The 26,869-nt window shown below is 36.8% G+C and overlaps 1 protein-coding gene across 7 annotated transcripts in view; it reads right to left on the reverse strand.

The window, feature by feature from the left end:
* The window catches only part of LOC150083961 (spectrin beta chain-like), a 419,401-nt gene that overhangs the window by 73,213 nt on the left and 319,319 nt on the right, over positions 1-26,869 (reverse strand). For all 7 annotated transcript variants that reach the window (XM_090375838.1, XM_090375834.1, XM_090375833.1 and 4 more), the window contains exons 36-37: positions 8,175-8,419; positions 4,395-4,533 (exon numbers count right to left, since the gene is read on the reverse strand). In XM_090375838.1, the coding sequence (XP_090231964.1) occupies positions 4,395-4,533; positions 8,175-8,419 (384 nt within the window). The remainder of the gene's footprint in view (positions 1-4,394; positions 4,534-8,174; positions 8,420-26,869) is intronic.

A 26,869-nucleotide genomic window follows, 5' to 3' on the forward strand; every position in this document is an offset into this window, starting at 1 on the left:
CCCCCCGTATCCGCAGGGGATACATTCCAAGACCTACCATGGATGGCTGAAACCGCAGATACAAGTGAACACCTGCTGACCCCATGTATAACATGATTTTCTTGTATATACATACGTATAATAAAGTTTAATTGATAAATTAAACACACAGTAAGACATTACCAACATTAAATACAGTAATAATAAAGTACAGCAGCCTCTCGATTTACCGGGATTGGATTAACCTGGACACTTCAAGGCTCCAAATTAAAAAAAAAAAAAAAAAAAATGTTTAGTTTGATTTAGTGCGTCGTGTCAATTTTTGTGTTCCATCGCACTGCAAAAGGACAAATTTTGTTTCGTTATTTATGTCAGGAATTTCGGAATTTTTCTTCTTTTTTTTTATAGTAACTTTTTTTTTTTTGGTTTAGAAATTGCGAAAATGATGGGCAAATGCAAGAGTTGTGCTTTCAAATTAAACAAAAACTTGAAATTATTCAAAAGTTTGAAAACGGTGCGTCCGTTAAATCTCTAAAGAACCATTATAAGGTTGGTGACCAAACCATATGTGACATTGTAAAAAATAAAGAGAAGCATCGTATTGGACACGTGAGTAGTACGTCTTAGTTTTTTTGTTTTTCCGTGGTTAACCGCAGGTAACTGAATCAGCAGATATGGGGGCCCAACTGTATTCATCAAAAAACATGTAAAACACCATATTTGTAACCCTTAGCTGTACAGCTGTGATGGGATATTGTATTTTGTATATTGTAACTATACAATAAAGATTATTGTATAGTTACAATATATTGTAACTATACATCACACTATTGTAACTATACAATAAAGATTCCAAAATTAATAAAGAGTCTAGAAGCTGTTTCATTTAGTCAAATGAAACAGCTTAAACTGAGAAAATTTCTAAGAATAATCAACTATAGAAACCAAGTGCCAATGAAATTTTAAAACACAAAACAAAACACATTATTATTACTATTTTGATTTTATGCTTTGAAACAATATTGATAATGTTATTCTTACTTTTTTTATTTTAAATATTCATTATTAGTATTCTTCATTTGATTTCAACATTTGTTTATTGCTGGAATTTTTTTTTTTTTTTTTTTAAGTTATTTATTTGGTTAAATTGCTGTTTTGGTTCTAAATGGTTTTAGTCAGTTTGATTTTGCGTTTCACACATATAAGTTTCCTTGGACACATGTCATAAAAATGCTGTTTATATTAAGGAAAGTTTAAGGTTTTAATAATGCTTAAATATCAAATATTAAAAATAGCAAAAAATAGCAATAACTCTGAGGTCAGTTACTTAAAAAGAAACCCTTGCTACTTTTAATATTACATTTGTAGTAGCCAGTAGCCATTGGGCTATATGAAATGTCAAGTATGATGCTCAAATATTAATTACATTTTCTACTTATGGATAATCACTGCTAAATGCTATCCCAGGGGTATTTGTATGGAAAATGCATTAAGCATCATGACATTGAAGCAGAAAACTGTTCTTAAATAAACAGTTTAGCATGAAAAATTAAGAGACACATTTTATCTAATGTGTTCTTTAAAAGTTATCATGTTGGTCATAAAATTAAGGTAACATAAAAATGCTAATAGTGCCAGAAATAATTTAATCGGATAAAAAAAAAAATGAAAGAATAGAATAGTAAACACTTATAGATTTAAAGACACATCTCTTTAATGGTATGATAAATTTTTAAAGTGTTATAACAGAATGAAAATTAAAAATCAAAAATTAAAACTGATAAGATATCCTTTGGGAAAAGTGTGCATTTCTTGCATCGTTCATCAATGGTGTTATTAAATTACTCAGACCCAGTTATCCAAATGAGACCTATTGTAACTTAACAAAGTATCAGCATTCATTAAAAATATAATTCATCCAATATACTTGTCAAACTCATTTGACTACTAAAGAACAATTCTACAAAAACATGTAGTGTGTAGCAAGGAATGTGTGTAGTAGCAATCCCCTCCCCCAATTTATTTAGCTAATCAAATCTTAAATTCAGCCACCCCTTAAAAACATCTTAATAGAACTGAATTAAAGCGATGTGACATCCTGAAGAGATACTTCAGGATGTCACATCGTTTCACTATTTCAGTGAATAGTACTGAAATAGTCCATATATTGTTTGTTATTTGGTTTTTAGGAGCATTAGCAACTAAGGCCATATTGCTCCGGGGATATGCGGCGGTCATTCTCTGACCTTTCCACATCCTCCGTATTTGGTGGTCACAGGCTCGAACCCCGGTCTAATCAAGAAGCGTGTGCTATGCACTGCTGCTCCTGCCCATCTGGCTATGGAGGTGCCCGTAGTCCATATATGCCGGCATTAACATTTCAGCAGTCTCCTGTACATATAATTTTGTGTTGGGGCCAAACGTTTTTAAAAGAAAATAATTTATCTAATGTACAGAAAACTGTGGCATCTACGTTAAGTTACCTATGCTTTTAAGCAGTTGACAACTGCTGCTAGTTAGAAATTAACAATTACTAAAAAAAATATTAAAAAAAAAAAAAATTATATAACATCACTGCTAGGACTTACCGACCTGCATGTGGCAGCCAGAACCAAAAAGTGAGAATAATTGTTTGGGTTTGCTGCCCAAGTTGTGGGCATAGATGGTGACCTTTTAAGGTCCAAGACAAACCAATGCAATAAAGGCTAAATGTACTGTAATGCTCGCGAAAAAAACAACAAAAAAAACTAGCTAACGTAGCTAAAATAACACTAAGATGAAACTAAAATATACTAAGATATATGCCTATCATAAAGTTGCCCTCCCGGAGAGTGTTCTCTTTACACACTACAGGGAGTGAACAGCCCATGTAGGCAAAAATTATATTTATTTACAAAATATATACAAAATGGTTCTGTTGATGTTTGCTATTCTTCCTCTATTGTATAATTTTTGATTCATTTTTTATTACCTTAGTTAAGTATTTATCGATGAATCTGTATGGAATTTTATTCTTAGTAAGCTTGTCTTTTAAAGTCCAAATGTGCTTCAAATCTAAGTCTACTGTTGTTGCAAATTCTTATTATTCTTATTGCTTGTGAGGTTATTATGTTTCTTTGTATTTTAATTGGCATGTTTGAACTCCAATGGCTAAGGTGTATTATTTCAAAAATATACTCTTCTCTTTTATCGTAAATTCCTATTTCTATTTGGTTAATCATCCTGATATTTATTTTTAGGTCTAGAAACGTTACCTTTGTGTTGTCTCTGTTCATTTTTGTTAAGGTTAGATCATTGGGATAGATATATTTTTTGACCTCTTCTAAGTTGCTCTCAAAAGAAATCATGTCGTCGATGTATCTGTATGTCTTAATTTGGTTTTTATTCTTTTTGTTGTATTCCTTTTCATAGTGATGTAAGAAAAGGTTCGCTGCCAGTACTGAGAATTTGGATCCCATTGGGACGTCTATCACTTGTTTATATGTGTATTTGCCATTGTATATGTAGTTGTTGAATAGGCAGAAATCTGTATACACTGCCCAGGAGACTACTGAAATATTAATGGTGGCATATATGGACTATTTCAGTACTATTCACTGAAATAGTGAAACAGTGTGGCATCCTGAAGAGATACCGTTTCACATATATCTGCCAGTTACCTTCTATTTTTAATTTTGAGTTTTTAATGTTAATTGGTTTATATATTTTTAATTTTAATAGTTAATAGCTTTAGGGTTTATTTAAGCATTAGTGTAGACATTAACATAACATTTCGGATATACAGAGATACAAAGACATCTCCATCCAAATTGCAGTAATCTAATCCAGGCTGTTACTATTACGGATGGGAACTTACCCCCCCAGATTACCTGAGCACCAACTGTATTTTCTTCAATCATATTCTTTTCACTGTCCTTTCCCTAAAATTCTTCAACACTCTGAGCTATTAGTGTAATACGAGGGCAGGAGTGTCTATTGCTATCCTAAGTATTTTCAAAACTTTCCCTCCCATTAGCTATATAGCCAGACACGGACTGCTTATGGAAACAACATACATTTAGATAAATTAATAGAAAATATATACTTACTAGCTCTATCTTTGCAGCCAGTAACAAGATAGGCAAGTATTTTCGAACAAATATTTTTAAAAAATTACTTAAGCAAATAATCCCTTTGAATATATATATATATATATATTATGAAGAAAGTGTAAAGAAGGTTTTGTTTAATCATATTGAATCCACAGTATACACCAGAAGTGAATTCTACAAAATGGATAAGGCGTGTAGTGATATATGGTAGGATAACCAGGTAAGAGATGAAAAAGGAACAGATAGTCTTTTATTATATATATATATTTTTTTCCCCCCCTCAAAATTTCTGGGAGAACCAAAATACAATATTCATCTGCTTACTTCATTAGATGCGTAGTGATTACGAGCTAGTAACTCTTTCCCTAGGTTGATACAGGCAGACAGATTATCTTCTCTGGCATCAATTTCAGCTTTTAAACTCTGGTGGTTATTCATCAATAATTCCACTCCAGATACATCTCTGAAATTCCAAAAAAAAACAATTTTTTGAATTTATAAATATTAACAATATTTTTAAGTATAAAAAGAAATCAACAAATAAAAATTAAACTTCAATAACACACTTATATATATATATAGTTAATTTTTCATGTGTAAAATGCATCCAATTATTATTTTTTTTATATAAAGATTTAAAAACTTGAGATATAAATAACTAGTAGCATTTTAAGGATCCTATTGTACAGAATACTGGGTTCAAATCCTGCCTAAAACCAGAGAAACTGTAAAAGTAATTGTAATTGTAAAAGTCAGCTGATCTCAGGGAAAAGCGCAAATTTTTTCTTGTGAGTTAACCCAAGTTTTTCAACCAATATTACATGCAAATCAACACATAAACAAACAATAAACCATACGAGCTAATGAACTGTGACCAAAGCAGTCAGTGTACCAATAAAAAAAAATCTCCAAACAACAAAAACATATATCTCGTTCATTTTAAATTTATACTTTTAACACTTCTAAGTTAATTTCAATAGACTTAACCCATTATAAGCAAATTTCTAATTTTTCCAATTTCATGCAGTCTGATGATTTTCTTTCATTCTATAATAAATTAAGCAACATTAACAGATTAATCTAGCAGAGTGAGAGCCATTCACTCATCAGCCAGCAGCTCTTCCTTCCTCCCTCTCTCTTATTTCTCCCCTTACCTGACTTACAAATCTAGCTCTACCCAAAATCTATTCCCATGGTTCAGATGCATGGTGCTCTGACCATCTTTTAAATGCCAAAAAATTCGACACTTCCACCAATACCAAAACTAAAGCAAAGCAAGCAGTACTGGCTTAAATTTTCATTCGGGTGAGTGTGAGATGAAGGTTGTTCTACCTACCAAGTATTCAAAATATCAAACATTGGCATATTATAGCAGTAGGTGCCCCTATGTTTGTAGCACCTAATGTGCCTTACACTCTTAACACATGCCTTGAGCCATCCTGAAAGCCAATTATTTTCGTTACTTTAAAATCTATTGCATAGGTCAAATAAGTCCTAAATAAATCCCAAAAAAAACCCAGTAAGTCAAATTATAGAAAGTGAACCAACTCTGAGTGTTGAAAACTAAATTTGGTGGTCAAAAATTATTAATAACTGCCGTATGTTTTGAAGGTTATTTTTGTCATCTTCTTTGGTAGCTTTTAATGAAAAACTAAACACTTTAAAGTAAATCAATGTAGCACAGTGCTTCACTACCAATGACAGTGTTTTAACATTAACATTCAATACTGTGATGTACCAGCATCAGTTGTATACTATCTGAATACTATCAGTATACTATCTATCATCAGTATACTATCTGAAAACAATGATTAACTGTAATGAGGTAGATTGTTGTTGTTGTCTGACTGCTAACATTCTTGCTCGTTCTCATTTCACCCTCGTCACAACCACTCAGTGTTTCCAGCTAAGAGAGTTCAATGTAGTGTTTCTGCTGGCATTGAATGCTAATGCAGACATATGAAATGTAAAGAAAGCTGTTAGTTTTAAGAGTAGTTACCAGTGAAGCAATGTCATATTAATTTAATTTATATTGAACAAACATAGTACATATTTAATTTAATTATTAGCTAGCCTATACAATAAAATGTTATTACACACATTACAACTTAAATTGAATGTTCTAACACATGCTTGTAAATCACAGTAAATTAAAGCCACATTAACAATCTCTTACCGTACTTAGAGGGTATACATCATTTAATCACCGAAGTAGAGGCCAAAACAACCTTCAAAATAAATGACAGTAGTTTGCAACTAAATATTAGTATTAGTCATATTTTACACTTACTGTACCATACATCAGTTTCATTTACTTAATACTGTCAAGGTTCCTGACTTTTAAACTCTTGGTTTATTTGCTCAAAACACATACTCCCTACTAAACACCATATAGTTTACTATGTGGTTATAAAAAAATTGTAATTGCATCTACTCCATCCACACAGCTAAAACTCCTAATAGCTGGGGTTTTTTTTTTTTTTTTTGAATTCTCCAGAAAAAATTCATGATTAAGTTAAATCTAATTATATGCAGACACTGATAGACATAGGTCACACTGAGATATTGATAGCATGCTGTTTTTACTGCCATATGCTTTCCTCCAAACATTAACAATCTCTGGCTTTCTGACAATGCATTGTCTGAAATCAAATTGTTGATGTGCATGCTTTGTTTCAAGCAGCAAGCACTCCCGTTACTGACACGCTCTCAGCTAATCAAAGCATATATGGAAGGGTGTGGTTATTAAATTTGCTTTCACTTACTGACAGGTCTAAAGGGAGTTTTAATTTTCAAAAATTAATTAAAAATATATGTTTTTAATAGATAACATGGCTTTTTCACAGTTGTGTTCAGAAAATATTGAAAATATAGGTGACATGAAAAAAAAATTTAACAATTTTGAATTACTTTTTGCTGATTTTTCAAATTTTTGTGTGCTCCAGGGAATTTCAAATTTTTTTGCAACTAGTTATGGGTTAAAATATAATACAGTACTTAGATTTTGAGAATAAAAAATAGCTAGTTCAGTTTACTCTTTATGAGGTTCCTTATTCTTTATAAAGTCAAAATGTTGGTAATAATCCAGTTAGAACTGAATAAAAAAAAGAAATAATGCTGGTTAAAAAAGGGATAGCTGTTAATTTGTAGAAAACAAGTTAAGGGTAATGAGCTAAGGGTACTGTAGCATACAAGAACTAATAAGACTGCAAGTACACTCCTAAAAAATTTCTGATAAAATCAAAATTAGTAAGAGACAGTAATTCCGCTGGAACATAAACAGTATCCATGCATTTCTGAAGGACTTTTTTCCAACTTCATCAGTAAAAGACATTAAGCTGTGCATTTTAATGCTTACTTTGAGTCTTTATATGCATTTTTATTTGCTTCCGCTGATGAAGGAGAAAAAAAAAAGTCCTCTGGAAATGCATGGATCCTGTTTTTATTCCTGTGACATTACTGTTATATATCTCTCCTTGCCTTTTTAACAATCCTAGTTGTCCCTGAAAAATGGGTAGCTGTATAAAAAAAAAATTCATTTCAAAAACACTTTTCCTATTGTACTTTTTGTGTGACAGCTAGACTGCAACTGTAACTATAACATACACTATAACCTATTTAATAAAAGAAAATGCCTTAAACATTTGCCCTTTGCCTTAAACTGTATGTGAGTAAACTTAACTTAACTTAACTGTATGCACTTATCCTCATGCAGGAAAGCTGCTCATTTGAAAGGCATGATCGGTTTTTTTTGATTGTTCCGAACTCCGATATTTAAGTTTATTATATGCAATATTCTTTATACTTTAAAAAAATCACAATTAACTGGTCCAGAACAAAGCAAAATATTTTTTTTTCTCTTCTCAGTTTCAAGTTATTTCTCAGTTACACAGAAATAGCATTATATTTCTCAGTTACACAGAATCATTATAATTTATTTTGCATCATAAACTTCAGTATGAAGCTCAGAGTGAACATGGATTTGATTTGTTGCAACACAAATCAATATGTTCACTATAATGAGATTTAAACTACATTAATTATTACAAACTGTAAAGAATGCCAATTTTGGTTAGTTATACTACAGGACAAAAATTAACATACCTTGGTTTTTCAGATGTATTCATCTGTCTGACAACATCATCCATCCACAGCATCAGATCCCGAACCATGTTGAGGAACCTGAAGAGGTCTCCTGTATCAACTAACTTACCTCTCCTTGCTTCACACAATGATAGCAACCACTGCCAGGCTCCCACTACTTCAGCTTCCCTGTTGGTAATTTCTCTAGCTTTTTCACCAGCATATGCTGACTGAAGTTTAGATGATTCTTCTTGAATTTGTTGAACCTACATAAAACAAAAAAATTTCATCTTACTATTTATCAAATTATTCTACATTGCAAACAATATCATATTAAACATGATTTTTTCAAACTACCATAAGAGAATTTTCAAAAATCGCAATATCCTTTTAAGTAACAATTTAAGACTCATAACAAAAAGCTAATGTAATGTAATTACTTTTAGTATCTAGTATGTATTACATATACTGGGAAATAAACATAAGAGCAGTGATATGCATCTAATCTGGTGTGGTCGCCTAATAGTAAGTGTCCTTTGGCATTATATGGTGTTTGTTTGGGGATTTTTGATTATTTTGGTCATAGTGCACCAGTACCCATGATATGCTAATTTGTATGGCCTTGATTGTGTACAGTCTCTTTATAAGTGTGTTCACAAGTCAAAGTGCCCATTGTGTGCACTAATAAACCCTACTATCTTCACAAATTCCCTATACACTCAGAGAGGATTTATAAAGTAGGCAGAGCTGCCATGGAATCTACATGATTTGAATCTGAAGCCAGTTATCTGCTGGTGTGGAGCAAAGAACCTTGATAGGACCAAAAAAATTCCTCACTAAAATAGAGTCAACAATTGCTAATACTCATAACTCAATGTTCAGCATAATACTGATATGTTATTAGGACAGTCTGTCACTTTCTTTATAACAAACAGTGTTACTATGTTCCATGGAAACCAATATATGGAAAGCTTAATGATGGGCATAATTGAGAGGTCGTAATCAGTTATTTTGATTAAACTCATATCATTTGAATGATTCATTCAATTATGGAAACCATTCAAGAATGGTAAATCAATCGATTATGGCAACTCATTCAATTGGGTATGAGGTTATCCACGTGTTGGACAAGATTTTGGAGCTCTGACAAATACTAAGTGTTTTATAAATATTTAGCCATTTTATTGACTTAATTGTCATAATAAATTATTTTCTATAAGTAGCTTTATAGTCAGGAGCGGATTAAGGTCGGTTGAGGCCCCGGGCACAGAAGAAAATATTGGGACCCTTAAAAAAAAGAGAGAGACAGGAAAATAAAAATACATGTTAACCAATTTTTTAAATAAATAAAAAATATTATGTACTATTAATGTTTTATTTCCAATAAAATTTGAATATAATATATGTATAATATAATTAATAATAGCATAATAATAATCACAAAGTTTTGAACTAATATGTTTAACTAATTTGTTGGGATTTTGCGTGGGCTCTTCAAGAAGTTGGGGCCCAGGGCGTGCACCCGGTGCGCCCGCCGTTAAATTCGCCTCTGTTTATAGTCCTAGTCAAGCTCCTTGGTTTATTTTTAATTTAGATAGTGATTTTGAAAGTTAATACTTAACTGTCCGTAGATTTTAATGTTCGTAACTTGCCGCCATTGTTACAGTATATCAGATTGATATGTAATAGTGTAACATACATGTTGTTTTGTTGTTGGAGTGGGATTTATTGGCGCAAGGGCTGCTATGACTATATTGCGCCTATACCGTTACTTTGGAGTGTTTGTCAATATAGGAAAGGAGACTATTCTAGAAGTGATTGTATGCGTTAATCATTTTTAGAAAAGTGAACAGTTCTGATAAAGTGGCATCATTTCCAAGTATATGGCTTAGTTGCAGAGGTTTTTGTGAGCTAATTAAGGATTTGAAACATGCGATTCTAGCTGAATGGTAATGTGTACACTCAATGATAATATGTTTTACAGTAAGTATGGAACTACAATGTGGGCAAAGTGGAGGATCTTCTCCTAGCAGTAGAAATAGGTGTGTAAGATGTGTATGGCTAATTCGTGCTCTTGCCAGCACGACCTCTTCCTGCCTGTTTGATCGGGAACTGGATCTCCACAGCTGTGGATTGTGTTTTATTTCAAGAAGTTTGTTACCTGTTTGATTATGCCACATTTCAGACCACATCTCAGTACATATCCGCCGTATGACTGGTTTGTAATCAGAAAAAGGAACGGGGTGGAATCGAAGCAAGTGGGGTGTTTTGCTGCTTCGTCTGCACGCTCATTTCCTGGAATTCCAACGTGGCTCGGTATCCAGCAAAACGTAACAGTCCGATTATTTTTGTTGAATTGGCATAACTGTGACCTGATTTGTGAGAGGAATGGATGCAAATGTTGTGATTTATTCTGCAGGGCATTTACCGCACTTAAAGAGTCTGTATATATTATTACTTGGGTGTTTGGAACATCGTTAAGGAGTTTTAAAGCCATTTTGATTGCGTATAGTTCGGCCGTAAAAACACTGCATTCAAGTGGTAATAGGACAGAGATAGTGCATGTAGGACTCATTACTGCAGCTCCCACGGATACATCAGTTTTGGAGCCGTCCGTGTATATCTGAAGACTGTGAGCATTGGTCAATGCGTGATTCGCATGCAGTTGTCTAAGATTGTGGTTCGATAAGGAGTGTTTTCCCCACTGAAGAAAATAGTCGTCGCAATGAGGTATATACATTGCCCATGGTGCTTGTACTGCGTCCGTAGCTTGAAAGATATTTCCAAGATAGATGTTCCAATTTTGAGTTACCTCTTGTAGCCGAATACCAGCAGGTTTGTTTTCGTTGGGTTTATTTCTATATAAGTTTTCCCACTGCAGTTCAAAAAGATATGTCCAGATGGGATGAGACGGGTGACTACGTAACTTGACTGCATAACTAAGAAGCAATACTTTTCTCCTAAGATGTAGTGGAGGTTCATTGGCATCTATATACATACTTTGCACTGGGGATGTCTTAAAGGCCCCTAAGGCAATCCTGAGAGCACTATGCTGGACCGGATTGAGCCAAGCCAATGCTGTCTTTCGTGCAGAATCATAAACTGGGGCTCCATAATCTAGACGAGATCTTATTAAGGTTCGATACAGATGTAGAAGAGTGAAGCGATCGGCTCCCCATGTCATGGAAGATATAACTTTGAGGATATTAATCTTTTTCATGCACTGAGTTCTTATTTGTCGTATATGTGCCTGAAAGGTAAGTTTGGTGTCAAGTATAAGGCCCAAGAACCGGATACTTTTGCTAAGTGGTATTTTTTGGGTTCCTAATATTAGCTCGGGATCTGGATGGAGCTGACGCTTTTTGCAAAAATGGATAGCAGTTGTTTTTGTTGCAGAGAGACGATAGCCATTGCGGGATGCCCATGACTCTATTTTATTTATCGAGAGCTGCAATTGTCGCTCAATGGAGCGCATGCTTTGTGAATGATAGGATATAGTAAGGTCATCTGCATATAAATAGGTGTCAACATTAGCCGGAATATTTTCTGTTGCATTATTTAGCCTAACCGCAAAGAGCGTTGCACTTAGAACTGATCCTTGTGGGACCCCTTCTTCTTGGACAAATGTACGGGAGAGTGAATTGCAGTAACGCACTTGAAAGGTCCTGTTTTCTAGAAAACTCTGTATGATAAGGGGTAGCTGACCCCGGAGCCCTGTGGCATACAGATTTTGAAGTATGCCATAACGCCAGGTGGTATCAAAGGCTTTTTCGATATCCAAGCAAATCATGACTAGATGTTCTTTACGGATAAAAGCATTGCGTATGTTGGATTCTGCCTTGACCATAAGGTCTAGAGTTGACCGATTTTTCCGAAATCCGTACTGATTCTTATTCATCACCGAATGAGATTCTAGATACCATACTAAACGGGCGTGGATCATTTTTTCTAGTGTCTTACCAAGGCAACTGCTGAGAGATATTGGCCGATAGTTTCGTGGATCTGATTGATCCTTTCCAGGTTTAGCAAACGCTAGAACTATTGAGTGACGCCAAGAAAGAGGAAAGTAGCCATCTGAGAATATCCGGTTGAAGTATATTAGCAATGAATTCAAAGCTTGTTTGTTTAAATGTTTAAGCATTATATAGTATATCCCATCAGGCCCTGGTGCACTATCACCCGACCTATTTAGACAGCTCTCTAGTTCAAATGATGTAAATGGTCGGTTATATGGAGGAGATGCCCTTGTATTGAAGTTCAGGTTATGCTTTTCTGCTTTAGCTTTTAGCTGTTTAAAAGTAGACTCATATGCTGATGCTGCGGAGATTTGGAAAAAGCAATCTGCCAGGGCATTTGCAATTTCTGTTGGAGTGGAGAAGTCTTTACCTTTCCAGCTTATAATCGGCATTGATTCGGGGAACAGTTTACCATTCAGTTTTTTGATTTTATTCCAGATTTTTCTAATCTCTGTATTTTTAGTAATAGTGGAAGCAAACCGGATCCAAGAGTCTTTTTTCGCTTTTTTCTGCACATAACGTGCCTTTGCTTTAAGTTTCTTAAAATTAATCAAGTTTTCAGTTGTTGGATACTTGCGAAATCGATTCCATGCTTTATTCTTTTCTTTTTTAGCATCACGGCATGCATCATTCCACCAGATATTGGCATGTCTGCGAGGACTGGCTGTGGTTTTTGGTATAGCACAGGTTGCAGCTGTTATTATCTGTGCAGTAATGTGGTTGGTAACTTTATCTATGGACTGGCTTTTGATGACTTCATTATCAAAGGAAATTGAATCTGTGAACTTGTTCCAGTCTGCTTTTGAAAATTTCCATTTTATGCGGCTGGCTATATGTGTGGTTCTGTTTGTTTGCAATTTGCAAATAATTGGGTAATGGTCACTGTTTAGTGGGTTACTTGAAACTATCCACTGAATGATTGGGAATAGTTTTGGGGAACATATTGATAAGTCTATGGCAGTAGATACTCCGGTGGGAAAATGAATATAAGTGTCAGCACCAGTGTTTAATAATGTGAGATTCTGGCTGTCAAGAACTGTTTCAATAAGTTTTCCTCGTTTGTCTATCTGGGGAGATCCCCACATAGTGTGGTGCCCATTGAAATCTCCTAGTAGAATGAAAGGAGATGGAAGCTGCTTTATAAGGTCCTCCAGTTCTTTCACAGTGAATTCTTTGTTTGGGGAAAGGTATACAGAGACAATGGTTAAAGTAAAATTTAAAACAATACGTATGGCTACAGCTTCTAATGTGGTCTGCAGGGAGATCTGTTTTGTAGAAACTTTGTTGTCAACTAGTATGGCTACGCCTCCTCTGGTTGAGTTAGTATTGCTTCTGTCTTGTTGATAGATACTATAATTTTTAATCACTGGAGTCACCTGCGGAGTTAGATTGGTTTCTTGCAAGCAGAGGCTGATTGGATTGTGCTGTTTGATTAGGTCATAAATATCAAATATATTGCTTCGTAGACCTCTACAGTTCCACTGTATAATATTCTGCATTATTTAGTTTTTGGGATTGGGTATGGTTCTATCTGTTTTTTATATCCAACCTGCTTGTGTCGTTCTGGTTTCATCTTTTCTTTTTTGGGGAAGCTAGGACGCCCAAGGTCCATATCATCTTCTGCATGTAAATCTAATATTGTCTCATCATGCAGGGTACCAGCATCTGTGTCCATATTTCCTGAGTATGGTTGTTGTGCAATATTTGGGGATGATGCTTTCAATTTCACAGTTTCTGGTAGAGTATCAGTTGCAGTTGGTGGGACTGTTAGCGGAGTATTGTTAGCACAAGTCACTTTACATTGTTCTGTATGTGGCTGCTGTGGGACCGACAGCACTGATCGGGCCCAATCAGCAATTGAGATGGATGGAGGTACTGTGACTGCCGTTTGTGTTGCAGCTGACTGGTATTTTTTGGCTGCCGCAGCATAGGTAATTTTTGGCATACTGAGCATAACTTTTTTCCTAGCTTCCTGGTAGGTGACCTTTTGCTCAACTTTGTATTTCTGGATCTCTTTTCCTACCCTCCAGAGTTCACATGATTTTGAGTATGCTGGGTGCTGGCCTTTACAATTTGGGCATTGTGGCGTTTCTGCATTGCAGTCCGTTTGTGCATGAGCTTTAGAACCACAGTTTGGGCAGATGGCGTCTCCTCGACATACTGTTTGCGAGTGTCCAAATTTTTGACACTTGAAGCATCTGATTGGATTCGGAATGTAGGGACGTATTCGGCAATTAAGGTATCCGGCTTTGACACATGATGGTAAGGTTGGTGTACTAAATGTGAGGATAATATTCCTAGTGGGAACAAGTTCACCATCTTTTTTAATTATTATCCGCTTTGCTTGAACTACCTTTTGATCTTTTAGTTCTTCTACTATCTCATCTTCAGTGACATTCATCAGGTCCCACTCTGCTATTACTCCTTTGGAGCTATTTAAAGTGGCATGAGGGGTGACCTGTACTGGTATTCCGCCGAAAGTGGATAATTTCAGTAGAGACTGAGAATGCTGGTGCTTAGTTGTTTCGACTAGAAGATCTCCAGATCGGAGTCTTTTCACCATTTTCGGTGAACCAGCCACACTTTCCAAACATTTCTGGATTAGAAATGGTGAAAGTGAACTCACAGGTTTGGCAGAAAGAGAATGTAATATGAGGAACGCTGGATATTCCTGCTGATTCTCATTTTTGCGTAGTCTCTTAGATTGTGATTCGTCACGTTCGGGTTCATTTGAGTCATGACATGAGCGTCTAGGCTCAAGTACCGGAAAGTTGTCATAATCCATGGTTGCTCCTTTTAGCCCCAGAGGATAACTTTTCCTCCAGGTTACCGGCCCCGCCACGTGGAGGCAGGAGCAGTGACCAAGCGATTAGAGATTAGTGGTTAGTGTGTTATGTGTTATTTCTATATACAAGAAGAAGAAAGGTACCTTTCCTTTCTTTTTGAAAAGCTTACTTCTTTATTTAGAAGAGCTGAAAATAAATAACTTAGCAAATTAAGCACTTGAAATTTCTCTGAAATCTATTAACTCTAGAGAAGTCGCTTTGAAATTCACTTTTAGATTCGCTTTGATCACTCGCTTGGCACTCAGGGCCGTAACATACATCCCAAACTTGATGGCATAAGGTTTAACATAAAACTAGATAGTAATACGTAGCACTGTATTAGAAATCTGTTAGCATAGTACAGCATTTTCAATTAATCAGTAAAATTTATTAATCTTATTAAATTTCATTGCTAATTAAATTGTACTTAAACAGAATCATGACCCAGACTACAGCAGCAAAGCAAAGTAGCAGGAGTGCTGTGGCTCAGGGGACAAGCGAAAGGGAGCAATTCTCTAATGCATCACAGTCTAAAAAAATGTGCAAAATGTGAAATGTTTGCAGACTTTCTGAAACAGGACATGATCTAGTCAAGAACAATTGTCTTTGTCTGTGTGCTAGGTGCAGAGAGTGTGAAGAAATCAGGCACAAACCCAGCATTCTGATGAAGGTCTATGAGAGTTGATGTGTAGGATAGATTTCCTTGAAAAAATTAACATGAGGTCCATCAAGCTCTCAGCTGCCCAACTCAACACCAGAGCTTACTTCTGTGCATCAGGCAACAAAGTGGCAATCTCCAAGCAGAATGCACTGGTCCCACAGGAGCTAGTTATTGCCAGTGACCATTGTCAGGGTGCAGGGGAATATATTATGCAAAAATGATAGGTGGAATAGGACCAGGGTATGTCTGCCAGGGGAAAATGTTGATGACATTGTACAGCAGATATCATCTTTTGGCACTAATGACCTTAAGAGTAAGAGATATGCAGATTTACTTAGGTCAATTTTCAAAAAGAAAGTCGGGAGTTAGGGTTAAATTTGAAAGTATCTGCAATTCTGCCCAGACACAATAGGAGAGAGTATATGATGAGATCTTTGTGAATCAATTCGGTCCTGGAGAAGAAATTGTGCAAAGCTCCTGGGGTAGAATTTTTTTTAGTGTGGTCTGTGTTTGCTGACAGAAGAGATTGTTCCTACAGGGATGACATGGAACAAGTAAATACATGGACTGTGTTAGGGTAACTGAGGGTAGGAACAGGTGCACATATACTTGCATGTACACCAATGCTAGAAGTATAGTAAATAAATTTGATGAATTTGAGGTGCTGGTCAAGACATCAAAGGCAGATATGTTGGGATATCAGAGACATGGTGTCACACAGATATAAGCAGTGCAGAATTGGAATTTGGGGAGTACAATGTGTACAGGCAAGACAGGGTAGGAAGGGAGGAGAAGTTATGCTGTTAGTTTTTTTTTTTTTTTTTTACGTAAACTTCAAACATGAGAGATATTAGAACCTATAGTACTTAGTACCGTGCTTGGGTTGGAGGTTGAGAAGACGAAAGAAGATATTTGTTGACATTGGACTTGAACTTCTGTAGACTGTAATTTTCAGGAAATACGTATGAAGGAAGGTTGTTCCAGAAAACGGCAGTTGAATGAATAAACGAGGAAGATGAAAAGTTGTTTCTGTGAGTTTGAAGTTGGACAGTAAATGGATGTTGGCTGGTGGTGGCACGTGTTCGGACCATTTTGAAAGAGAGAGTGGGAATTATAGAAGCCAATTCAGAAGAACAGTGCCCATGGAAGTATCTGTAGAAGAGGCATGCAGCAGAAACAGTATGTCTATGAGAGAGTGAATGGAGAGACTATGTTAGAGATGAATCATTAATTAACCTAACTGCCCTCTTCTGAATGGAATCAAAAAGCCTGAGAGAGGTTTTGGGGGCACCACCCCAGATGTGGGAACAATATTCCAGGGCAGGGCAGGGCGGATTTGCGATTTATACAGAGTGAGCAGCTGTTTGGAAGAAAACAGCTGCTCACTCTGAAGAAAACCAAGTTTTTTAGATGCGGAGGAAGCAATATTTGTAATGTGCTTGTGCCAAGAGAGATTAGAAGTCAGGGTAATCCCCAAAAGAGATATATCATTTTTCCTAGAAATCGGAATGTTACTAAAGATAAGCATAGGAGAAGAAGAATCCTTTTTGCGAGTTATAAGACAAGACTGAGTTTTAGAAGGGTTGAAATCAACTAAGTTGTCTTTGCCCCACTGGAGAATTACCTGAAGATCGGCATTTAAGGAATTGGTAGCAGATTTTTTAGAAATTGAAGCTGATTGAGAAGGACAAGGTTTCTCAAAATGGAAAGTGGAATGCAATGTGCTATCATCGGCAAAACTATGGATAGAATTTCCAATCAATGGAAGAAGTCATTAATATACAAGAGGAAAAGAGTGGGGGAAAGAATTGAATCTTGGGGGAAACCGGCATTAGCGGAGAAGTTAGAAGACAGAGAGCCATCTACCATCACCCTCAGTGAACGATCACAGAGAAAACTGGATAACCAATTACTAAAAACAGTTGGCAAACCATAAGATGGAAGCTTGTTTAGAAGACCTTTATGCCAAACACGATTGAAAGCCTTTGAGATATCAAGAGCAACTACTTGTGTTTCCCCAAACCTTTCCATTGAATTAGTTCATAAATGGGTAACATAAGCAAGAATATCACCAGTGGATCGACACTGACGGATTCCATACTGGCAGTTAATTGATTTCTCCATTACTTTAGAAAGAGTAGAAGTAATTGCAATGGGATGTTAATTGGATGGGAGGGATTTGTCACCCTTTTTTAGGAACTGGCTGGATATGAGCAAATTTCCAAGCAGAAGGAAAAACACCTTTGGAATAAGAAAGTGAAAAAAGGCAGCAAGAATAGGAGTATGTTCAGGAGAACAGGTTTTGAGAACAAGTGGAGAAATACCATCGGGACCTGGAGCTTTCTTAGCATCAAGATTCGTCAAAATCCTTCTGACATCCTTTTGACGGAAGACCACAGGAGGCATTGAATGGAGCATGTTGGGAATGGTGGGAGGTGTTTTACCAAGATCATTAATATATGAGTTGGAAGAAAAATGGGATGCTATCAGGTCAGCAACAGAACTAGCAGGTCAGCAGTGGCAACAGAACCATCTAGTTTGGACAGAGGTGGGAGCAGAGATGGGCAAAACTTGCGGCCAATAGCTTTGGTAAGAGACCAGAATACTCGGCTACCATTAGGGCAAGAAGCAAGTTTTCTACTCTTAGCCTGTTCAAACTCTAGTTTGGATGATTAATAACTGCTTTACAACTGTTGCGAGCTTTGGTGTAGGCAGAAAATGAAACTGGAGAATTAGAAACAAGCCAATTGCGATATGCAACATTTTTCTCTTGAACAGCCTTAGCACATTTATTGGAAAACCAAGGTTCAGATAAAGGACGAGATTTTAAAGTGGAGTGTGGGATAAAGGATTCCATTCCTGCAAGAATAATTTCATTGATACTATCTGAGCAAACGTTGACATCAGAAGTTTTGAAACAGTAATCTGACCAAGGAAAAGAAGAAAAGAAGTCTCGCAGGTCATCCCATTTTGCATTCTTGTAATGCCAAACAACACGAGGTTGGGAATAGCCATGAGATAAAGGTTCCATTGGAGAAGAGACAATCACCAAGCTGTGATCTGAAGTGCCTAAAGGACCTCTCACTTCGACCATGTACTTAGAAGGGTTGTTTATGAGAAAAAGATCAAGCGTATTGGCTGTATGATTAGGATTGTCCGGTATTCTTGTAGGTAAATGAACAATCTGTGCAAGGTCATTAGTAACTGCAAAATCCTCAGCATCTCGACCTGCTGGGTCGGTGTGACTAGAAAACAGAAGCCAGCTGGAGTTGTGAACATTAAAATCACCAAGAAAAATTACTCGCTGTTAGGAAAGTTGGACTGGAGAAAGTCAAGTTGCAAAGAGAGGAAGTCAAAGAGCTCCAAGTAATTAGTTGAATTATGAGAACAGTAGAGACAACAGATGAATTTGACGCAATGAGGTAGAGAGATTTTAAGCCAGAGAAGATCAAAGAGAGGAGATTCCAAATTGCCAAGTCTCTGACAGGGAATATCAGAATGGACAGACGCACAAGTACCACTTTTGAGGCGAAAGGAATCATACAGCGAATAATCTGGGCATCTGAGATGAGCAGTAGTTGAATCAACCGATAACTGAGATAAAAAGTACATGGGGGTTTATGGACATCGTTGAGATTAGAATTGAGACCACATATATTTGTGAAATGAATTAGGAAGTGCTTGGGAGGTTTAGATCTTTTCGCAGATAAGCTTGCTCTAATAGTTTGACAATTCATAGTGTATTCAATAGTAAGAAAAAGTTAGTGGGACATGCTGTATGAAGTAATGAAATTTTTGGATAGGGCATACATAGGGTAAGAATATACCCAGATCCTTGACATAACGTGGTCTCGACAATACACACTACTCGGACTCCCTCCAGTCACTATCTGGCAGAGTAGAGGTAACAAGATTATACACTAGCTGATCCGGAAGCCTCCTAGAGAGTTACCAATAGGTTCAGTCCGGTGTACTAACTAGCGGCCGGCCTGCAAACACCGTTTTAGAGCTGTACCCTCGAAATGTAAGGAATATTGGATCTCGCCACGATGTTCATCATAACCTCAAAAGTCATCAATCATACTGCATGATGGACGAGATAGGGAATGGTTGACCGGAACTTAGCTCTAGAGACTAAACATGGGTTCCACCACTTCAAGCCTCCAATAAGCAAAGTGGTGGTATTGCACCGATTGATGAGAGTCATCTACCACCTGTTAATTAAGAAACACAAAATCTAAGGAAATGCATCCAGTTGACATGGGTGGATAGTGCAATACTGAGTCACTTTGTGTGACATAAACACCGGGAAGGAGAAAATGAGAGTAGGAGTGTGTTATAGGCCTAATGACTCTGATGAGTACAACAAACAATTGTGCAGAGAAATAGATGGGCCAATAAATTGGAATGTCTTGTAGTGCGAGATTTTAACTTTCCAGATATTGACTGGAACTGGTGGGTTGGTCATTCGCATGCTAGCAAGACTTTTGTGGTTTTACTGGAGAATTGTTTTCTATAGCAACACGTTCAAGGGGCAATCAGAAGGAGAAACTCTTGATCTGATTATCAGCAGTGATGATTCATGCATTAAGAATTTGCAGATAAAGGAACCACTAGTTGACAGTGATCACAGTGTACTGATGTGGGATTTACTTAAAGATGTAACTACCATCAAGGGTAAAGGGAAGGGTTTTTGCTTTCGTAAAGGTGACTACAGTCTCAGACAGTTTTTAAATTCTATACAGTGGGATCATCTGAAGATGTTAAAAACAGCGAATTCTAAATGGGAAGCCTTCAAGGAATTAATCTTGGAAGCTACTAAAGAGCTACTAGGCTTTTCGTACCAACAAAGAAATACTGTTCACGATTTAGACCTAAATGGAAGTCAGATGAACTAATAATGCTCATGGCAGAGAAGAAAATGCATGGGGTGAATATAAATTATCAGGAGATACAGAAACCTATTGAAGATATAAGCTAGTCTGTAATCAAGTCACAAAGGAGGTTAGGCAAGCGAAGGCTGATTATAAGAAATCCCTGTCAAAGGATGCAAAGAAAAACCACAAAGACTTCTTTACTTATGTAAACTCTAGAAGGAAGGAGATCAATCAGATTGGTCCACTTGATATTAGTCTTTGGACTGTTGATGGTCCTGCACAGATGTTTGTTTGTTATTTGGTTTTTAGGAGCATTAGCAACTAAGGCCATATTGCTCCAGGGATATGCGGTGGTCATTCCCTGACCTTTCCGCATCCTCTGTATTTGGTGGTCATGGGCTCGAACCCCTGTCTAATCCCTGCACAGATAGCTAACAAACTGAATGAGTATTTTGCATCTACATTCACATATGAGGAATTCTGTAAGGAAGGGGAGGACAGTAGTTTACTAAACTCTAACAAGGAAGTAATTTATTTACTAAACTCTTAACAGGGAAGCTAAATGATTTTGTAATAATGGAGAGCAAAGTGGAGGAGAAATTGTTGAAATTAAAACATAAAAAAAGACACCTGGGGTTGATGTAATATATCCAGTTATACTGAAGGATGCAGTGAGGGAAGTAAGCAAACCCTCAGCCATAATCACGAGAGCATCCTTAGATTCAGGGGAGGTCCCCATGGAATGAGAATGTGCAAATGTATCCTCATTTCACAAAGCGGTCTCAAAGGGTGACACAAATAATTATAGACCTGTTAGTTTGACTTCTGTTCAACGGAAAATAATGCAGTCACTGGTTAAAGAAGTGTTGCTGTAATAGTTCAGACGCAGTATAGGTTTGTTAAGGGGAAGTCTTGTCTGACCAATTTGATTGGATACTATGATGTGGTCACAAAGGAACTGGATGCAAAACATAATTTTGATATTATATACTTGGATTTCAGGAAAGCTTTTGATACTGTTGCACATGGAAGACTGCTGCACAAATTGGAGTGGTATGGCATTAAGGGCAAGTTGCTACATACAATAAAGGAATGGCTGAGTGGGAGATGGCAGAGAGTGGTAATAAATAAACACTGCTCTACATGGACTAATGTTATCAGTGGAGTTCCCCAGGGTTCGGTGCTGGAGCCCATTGTTGTTTTGTGTATTTATCGATGAAGGTATATCAGGCTTAATGTCCAAGTTTGCAGATGATACAAAGGTTGGCGGGGGTTAACAGCCAATATGAGCAAATATATCATATATATATATATATATATATATATACAGCGACACAAACAAAAGGTAGAGACAAAAAATATATGTATATACAACTAATATACATATATATATAATAATACATACAAACAAATAATTTAAAACAAATAAATTCTCCTCAGCAGAGGAGCAAAGTAGGGTTGAACGGAGATTCTATCCTGCAAGGGATAATCAGGAAACTGCTACAGTATGTGATGGTACATGTCTTCTATATCTTCTGAGATCTGTAAGCTTTATCATCACGGAACTTGTGGGGGGGATTAATCTGTATGTTTGGAGGGTGTTAGCCACAAAAAATCTCCTAAAGCATGGTTAAATTGTGTAATAAGCTTCTTAGGGGAATCCACACATCATTGCAAAGGACATGGGACAGCCTAGGACTTGCAACGAGTTGTGGACATGCGTCAAGACAATCACTGAGAAGCTAACAGAGGATGCATAGATTTCCTGCCATGATTTCAAGGGATAGCCTAGGCTTGTATACATTATAGATCTCGAGATGGCGAAAGGGTGGCCATTAACATGGTTCAACCACTTTAAAATCTAGTACTCGATACCCATGATTTTTTTTTGATGTTAGTGAGGGAAGCAGAGGTTGTTGTTGTTGTTTTTGGTTTTTAAGAGCATTAGCAACTAAGGCCATATTGCTCCGGGGATATGTGGTGGTCATTCCCTGACCTTTCCACATCCTCCATATTTGGTAGTGATGGGCTTGAACCCCGGTCTAATCAAGAAGCGTGTGCTACGCACTGCTGCTCCTTCCCACCTGGCTATGGAGGCGCCTGGAAGCAGAGGACCAGATCGTCAAGGTATACATGGGAATCAGAACAAGACATGTTTGTATATAGTGAGTGGAAAGTTTGCATTTATTTACTCCAATAATTTCCTATCTTATTGCCCACATTTCTGACAGAGTTTTTGTCTTAGTGTTGGCATAGTGCTGTTGGAAGGTCAAGCCTTCATCCCATGCAAGCCACAGATCAGCGTGATGTAAGACCTCCTGGACCCTAATACCATTGATATATACGTCCATGTTCTTCTTCTTCCTCTTCTTTAAGTCGGTGAAAGATATTTGAGCTGACTTGGTCAGGTCAAATATCTTTTATGAATAGGCCAACATTCTCAAAATAAAGGTCAAGTTCTTCTATTAGGGCGTGGCATGGGTGTTGATAGCGTCACATTTTTCACCATGTTTGGATGAAATGAAGAGTTTTATATCATCTGCATAAGTCCTGCAATCAGAATGCATACAGAGAAAGGGATCCAAAGCAGTAGCAAATTATAGGGCAGAAAGAAAGCCACCTTGGGGCATTTCTCTGTAGATGATGTGGTTCGACTGGAAGATTCTGTGTTAACCCTCAAATGCCTATGTTTGAGAATGAAAATGAGGACTTTTAATAAGCCTCCCTGTATTCTAAAATACTTGTCAAGTATTGGTATCAAGGTATCAATTGAGACATTGTCGAAAGCAGCTTTAACATCTAAAAATATTACATCAATCTGTCCTTTGGTGTTCAGAGTTGTTTGGATCCAAAAATAGTGTCCATTAAATTTGATTCCAAATAGATCGACCAAGTGATCTCATTGGAATCAAATCAGTGTGTAAATATGGATGTCTTTTCTGCAAACAATGCATGACAAGAATTGGTAGCAGTCTTCTTGAGCAGTTTTAATAAATTGCAGCTTACAGAGATGGGACAAAAGTCCTTCGTCTTTTAGATGTTTGACTTTAGGCATGGGTTTTACAATATAATGTTTCCATATTTCAGGGATAACTCCAGTGTGAAGGGTTTCTCTAAATATGCGTAGCAAGACTTTAATGATAAATGGACTGCTTACTTTCACGATGAAGAGGGAGAACATACCAGAGCCAGAAGTGGATTTATTTGGGAGACTATTTAATGCCTTAATTACATTTTCTTTGGTTATGGTGATTTCTGTTCATCATCATCATCATCATCAGCCATTTTCAATCCACTGCAGGATGAAGGCCTCTCCAGCAACTTTCCAATTCCTTCTGTTTTGAGCACTGGCCATCCATTTACTACTCGAAAACTCATGAATTTCATCTATCCATCTCCGCCTTTGTCTTCCAGGTTTTCTTCTAGCTCCTCTTGGGTACCATTCTGTTATTTTCTTAGTCCATCTGTCATCATGCCTTCGAGCTATTGTGTCCTGCCCAAGACCATTTTAGTTCTTTAGTTTTGATAAGAATGTCCTTTACTTGAGTTTGCTGCCTAATCCATGTGTTTCTCTTCTTATCTAACAGTCTGATTCCCAATATAATTAGTTCCATTCTTCGCTGTGTAGTTCTTAGCTTCTCTTCCATTCTTTTGGTGAGTGCCCAAGTTTCACTTCCATAAGTCATGGTGGGGAGTATACATTGATTCATTATTTTACGTTTCAGACAAACTGGGATATTGCTCTTCAGTATGTGACTATATTTCCTGAATGCTATCCATCCAAAATTTATTCTTCTGTTGACTTCCAGCCATTTATCATTATTACAGCTGATAACTTGTCCCAGATAAGTATATGACTCCACCTTTTCAATTACTGCTCCTTCAATCATTATTTCCCTTTCCATGGCATACTTGTTCATCATTACTTTTGTTTTAGCCATATTCATCTTTAGTCCAAAATCCTTACTAACTGTGCATAACTGATTAAGATTTTCCTCTAATTCTTTGGGATCGTGGCTTATGACCACAATGTCATCTGCAAATTGTAAATGGTTTAGGTACTCTCCGTTCACATTGACTCCTTTCTGCGACCAGTCTAATCTTCTGAAAGCTTCCTCAAGGGCAGCAGTAAACAGCTTCAGAGATATTGTGTCTCCTTGTCGAACTCCTTTCTCGATTTTAAATTTGCTACTGTCTTTGTCTAGTCTAATAAAGGATGTAGCACTCTCATATATTTTCTTCAAAATCATAACATATGGAGTATCTATGCCTTGTCTTTCCAGTGCCCGAAACATTGCCTTATGCTGTATGGAGTCAAATGCCTTTTCATAATCCACAAATGCCAGGCATAATGGTGTTTTATATTCATTTGCTTTCTCCATTAGCTGTGACATTACGTGAAGGTGATCCATAGTTGAGAATCCTGTCCTAAAGCCAGCTTGCTCTTTCGGTTGATTCTCATCAAGTATTCTTTCTAATCTGTTAGTAATGACCCTTGTGAACAACTTGTAGATATGGGATAACAAGCTAATTGGTCTATAATTTCCGATTTCTGATTTATCTCCTTTCTTATGCAGCAAAACTATGATTGCATTATTCCACTGCTTAGGCATCACACCTTTTCTAATGCACTTTGTGAAGAGCCTTCCCAGTTTTTGTGTTATGTCTCTTCCTCCCAATTTTAACAACTCTACAGTAACTTCATCTTCCCCCGGGGCTTTCTGATTCTTCATTTTCTTCAATGCATGTTCTACCTCATCAGGAAGAATATCGGGTATGTCGTATGTGTTGCTACTTTGCAATCCATCTTCCCCACTGCTGGTATCATTCCCTCGTTCCTTGTATAATTCTCTATAGTAGTCTTCTGCTATTTGAATTATGCCTTCTCTGCTGTTTATAAGTACACCATCGCTATTCTTCAGTTTCAGTATCATTTGTCTTTCTGTATTACTGCTCATGGCTGCTGATTTAAATCCTTTGTTTTCCCTTAATGCTTGTTCTACTTTTCTTGTGTTAAATCTTCTTATGTCCTCTCTGAGTCTCTTTCTAATGGCTTTGCATAACTCAGTATACTCAATTTTCTCCCTGTCAGTGTTTTTCTTGCTCTTCATTTGTCGTCTTTGGTTCATCATGACAAGTGTTTCTTGACTAATTTTTTCTTCTTTGGATTTCTGTTTCCCTATAGGTTTCTTGGGCTTTATCACTTTCAGAAAGTTGTAATATTCCTCGTCGATATCTTGGTCCTGAGCAGTCTGCAGAAGCTCAAACTTGTTCTTAAGTTCCAGTACATACTGCTTTTTCTCCTCCTCTGTTATTTCAAAGACCTTTGTATTATTTACTCGAGTCAGTTTTTTCCTTTCCTTTCCTACATCTATATCAAGTGTACATCTTACCATTCTGTGATCACTTCCAACATTTACCTTATTCAGGACGGTAACATCATTCACAACATATCTTCTGTTAGTGAGGATGAAGTCGATTTCATTAGTTGTTAATCCATTTGGACTCTTCCATGTCCACTTTCTGTTCACCCTTTTCTTGAAAAAAGTGTTCATTACTGACATTCCTTGAGATTCTGCAAATTCCACAAGTCTTTCACCTCTTTTATTTCTTTCACCAATTCCAAAATTTCCTATAGTTCCTCTTTCTGCGCTGTTTTGCCTTTTTCCAACCTTAGCATTGAAGTCCCCCATAATAATAGTGTAGTGGGTTTTCTGCTCATCTAGAAGACTCTCAATTTCAGTGTACATTTCTTCAACCTCTTCATCATCATGGCTCGATGTTGGTGCATAAATCATTATAATCTTTAGCTTGTACCTCTTAGAAATCTTGAGTATTAGTCTTGACACCTTTGGTGATGTACTTTTGAATTCCAAAATGTTGTTTTTAAAATCTTTATGGACCAGAAACCCAACTCCACCTTCACTCCTTTCACTGTTTCCATTTGATAAACTTATAAGTGATTCATTTCTTCTTCTTGTTTCAGCCAAACCGATGATATTCCAATTCACATTTTCTAATTCCTTTTCCAGCTCTAACATCCTGTCTTCACCGATGAGTGATCGTACGTTATAACAGGCCAAGTTCAATTTCCGTGCATGGCAGCCTGGTCGTACCCAGAGATTCTTAGCACCCTCTGCTTCCACTCTGATCCTCTCGCTGCCGTAAGAGGGAGAGTGAAAGCTGCTGGGGACTGAGGGCCATTTGTATTGTTGTGCTCTCATTGCTGGAGGGTTTGGTCTTTTCCTCTTCACGCTGACGTAACTCTACACGTTCGTTGCCACCTAAGTGACGTAACAGGGCTTACCATCGAGAAGGTGTGCATGAGTGGATTTTA

The sequence above is a fragment of the Mastigoproctus giganteus genome, chromosome 6, assembly GCF_048544385.1.
Source record: "Mastigoproctus giganteus isolate SK-2022 chromosome 6, ASM4854438v1, whole genome shotgun sequence".
Classification (NCBI taxonomy): domain Eukaryota; kingdom Metazoa; phylum Arthropoda; class Arachnida; order Uropygi; family Thelyphonidae; genus Mastigoproctus; species Mastigoproctus giganteus.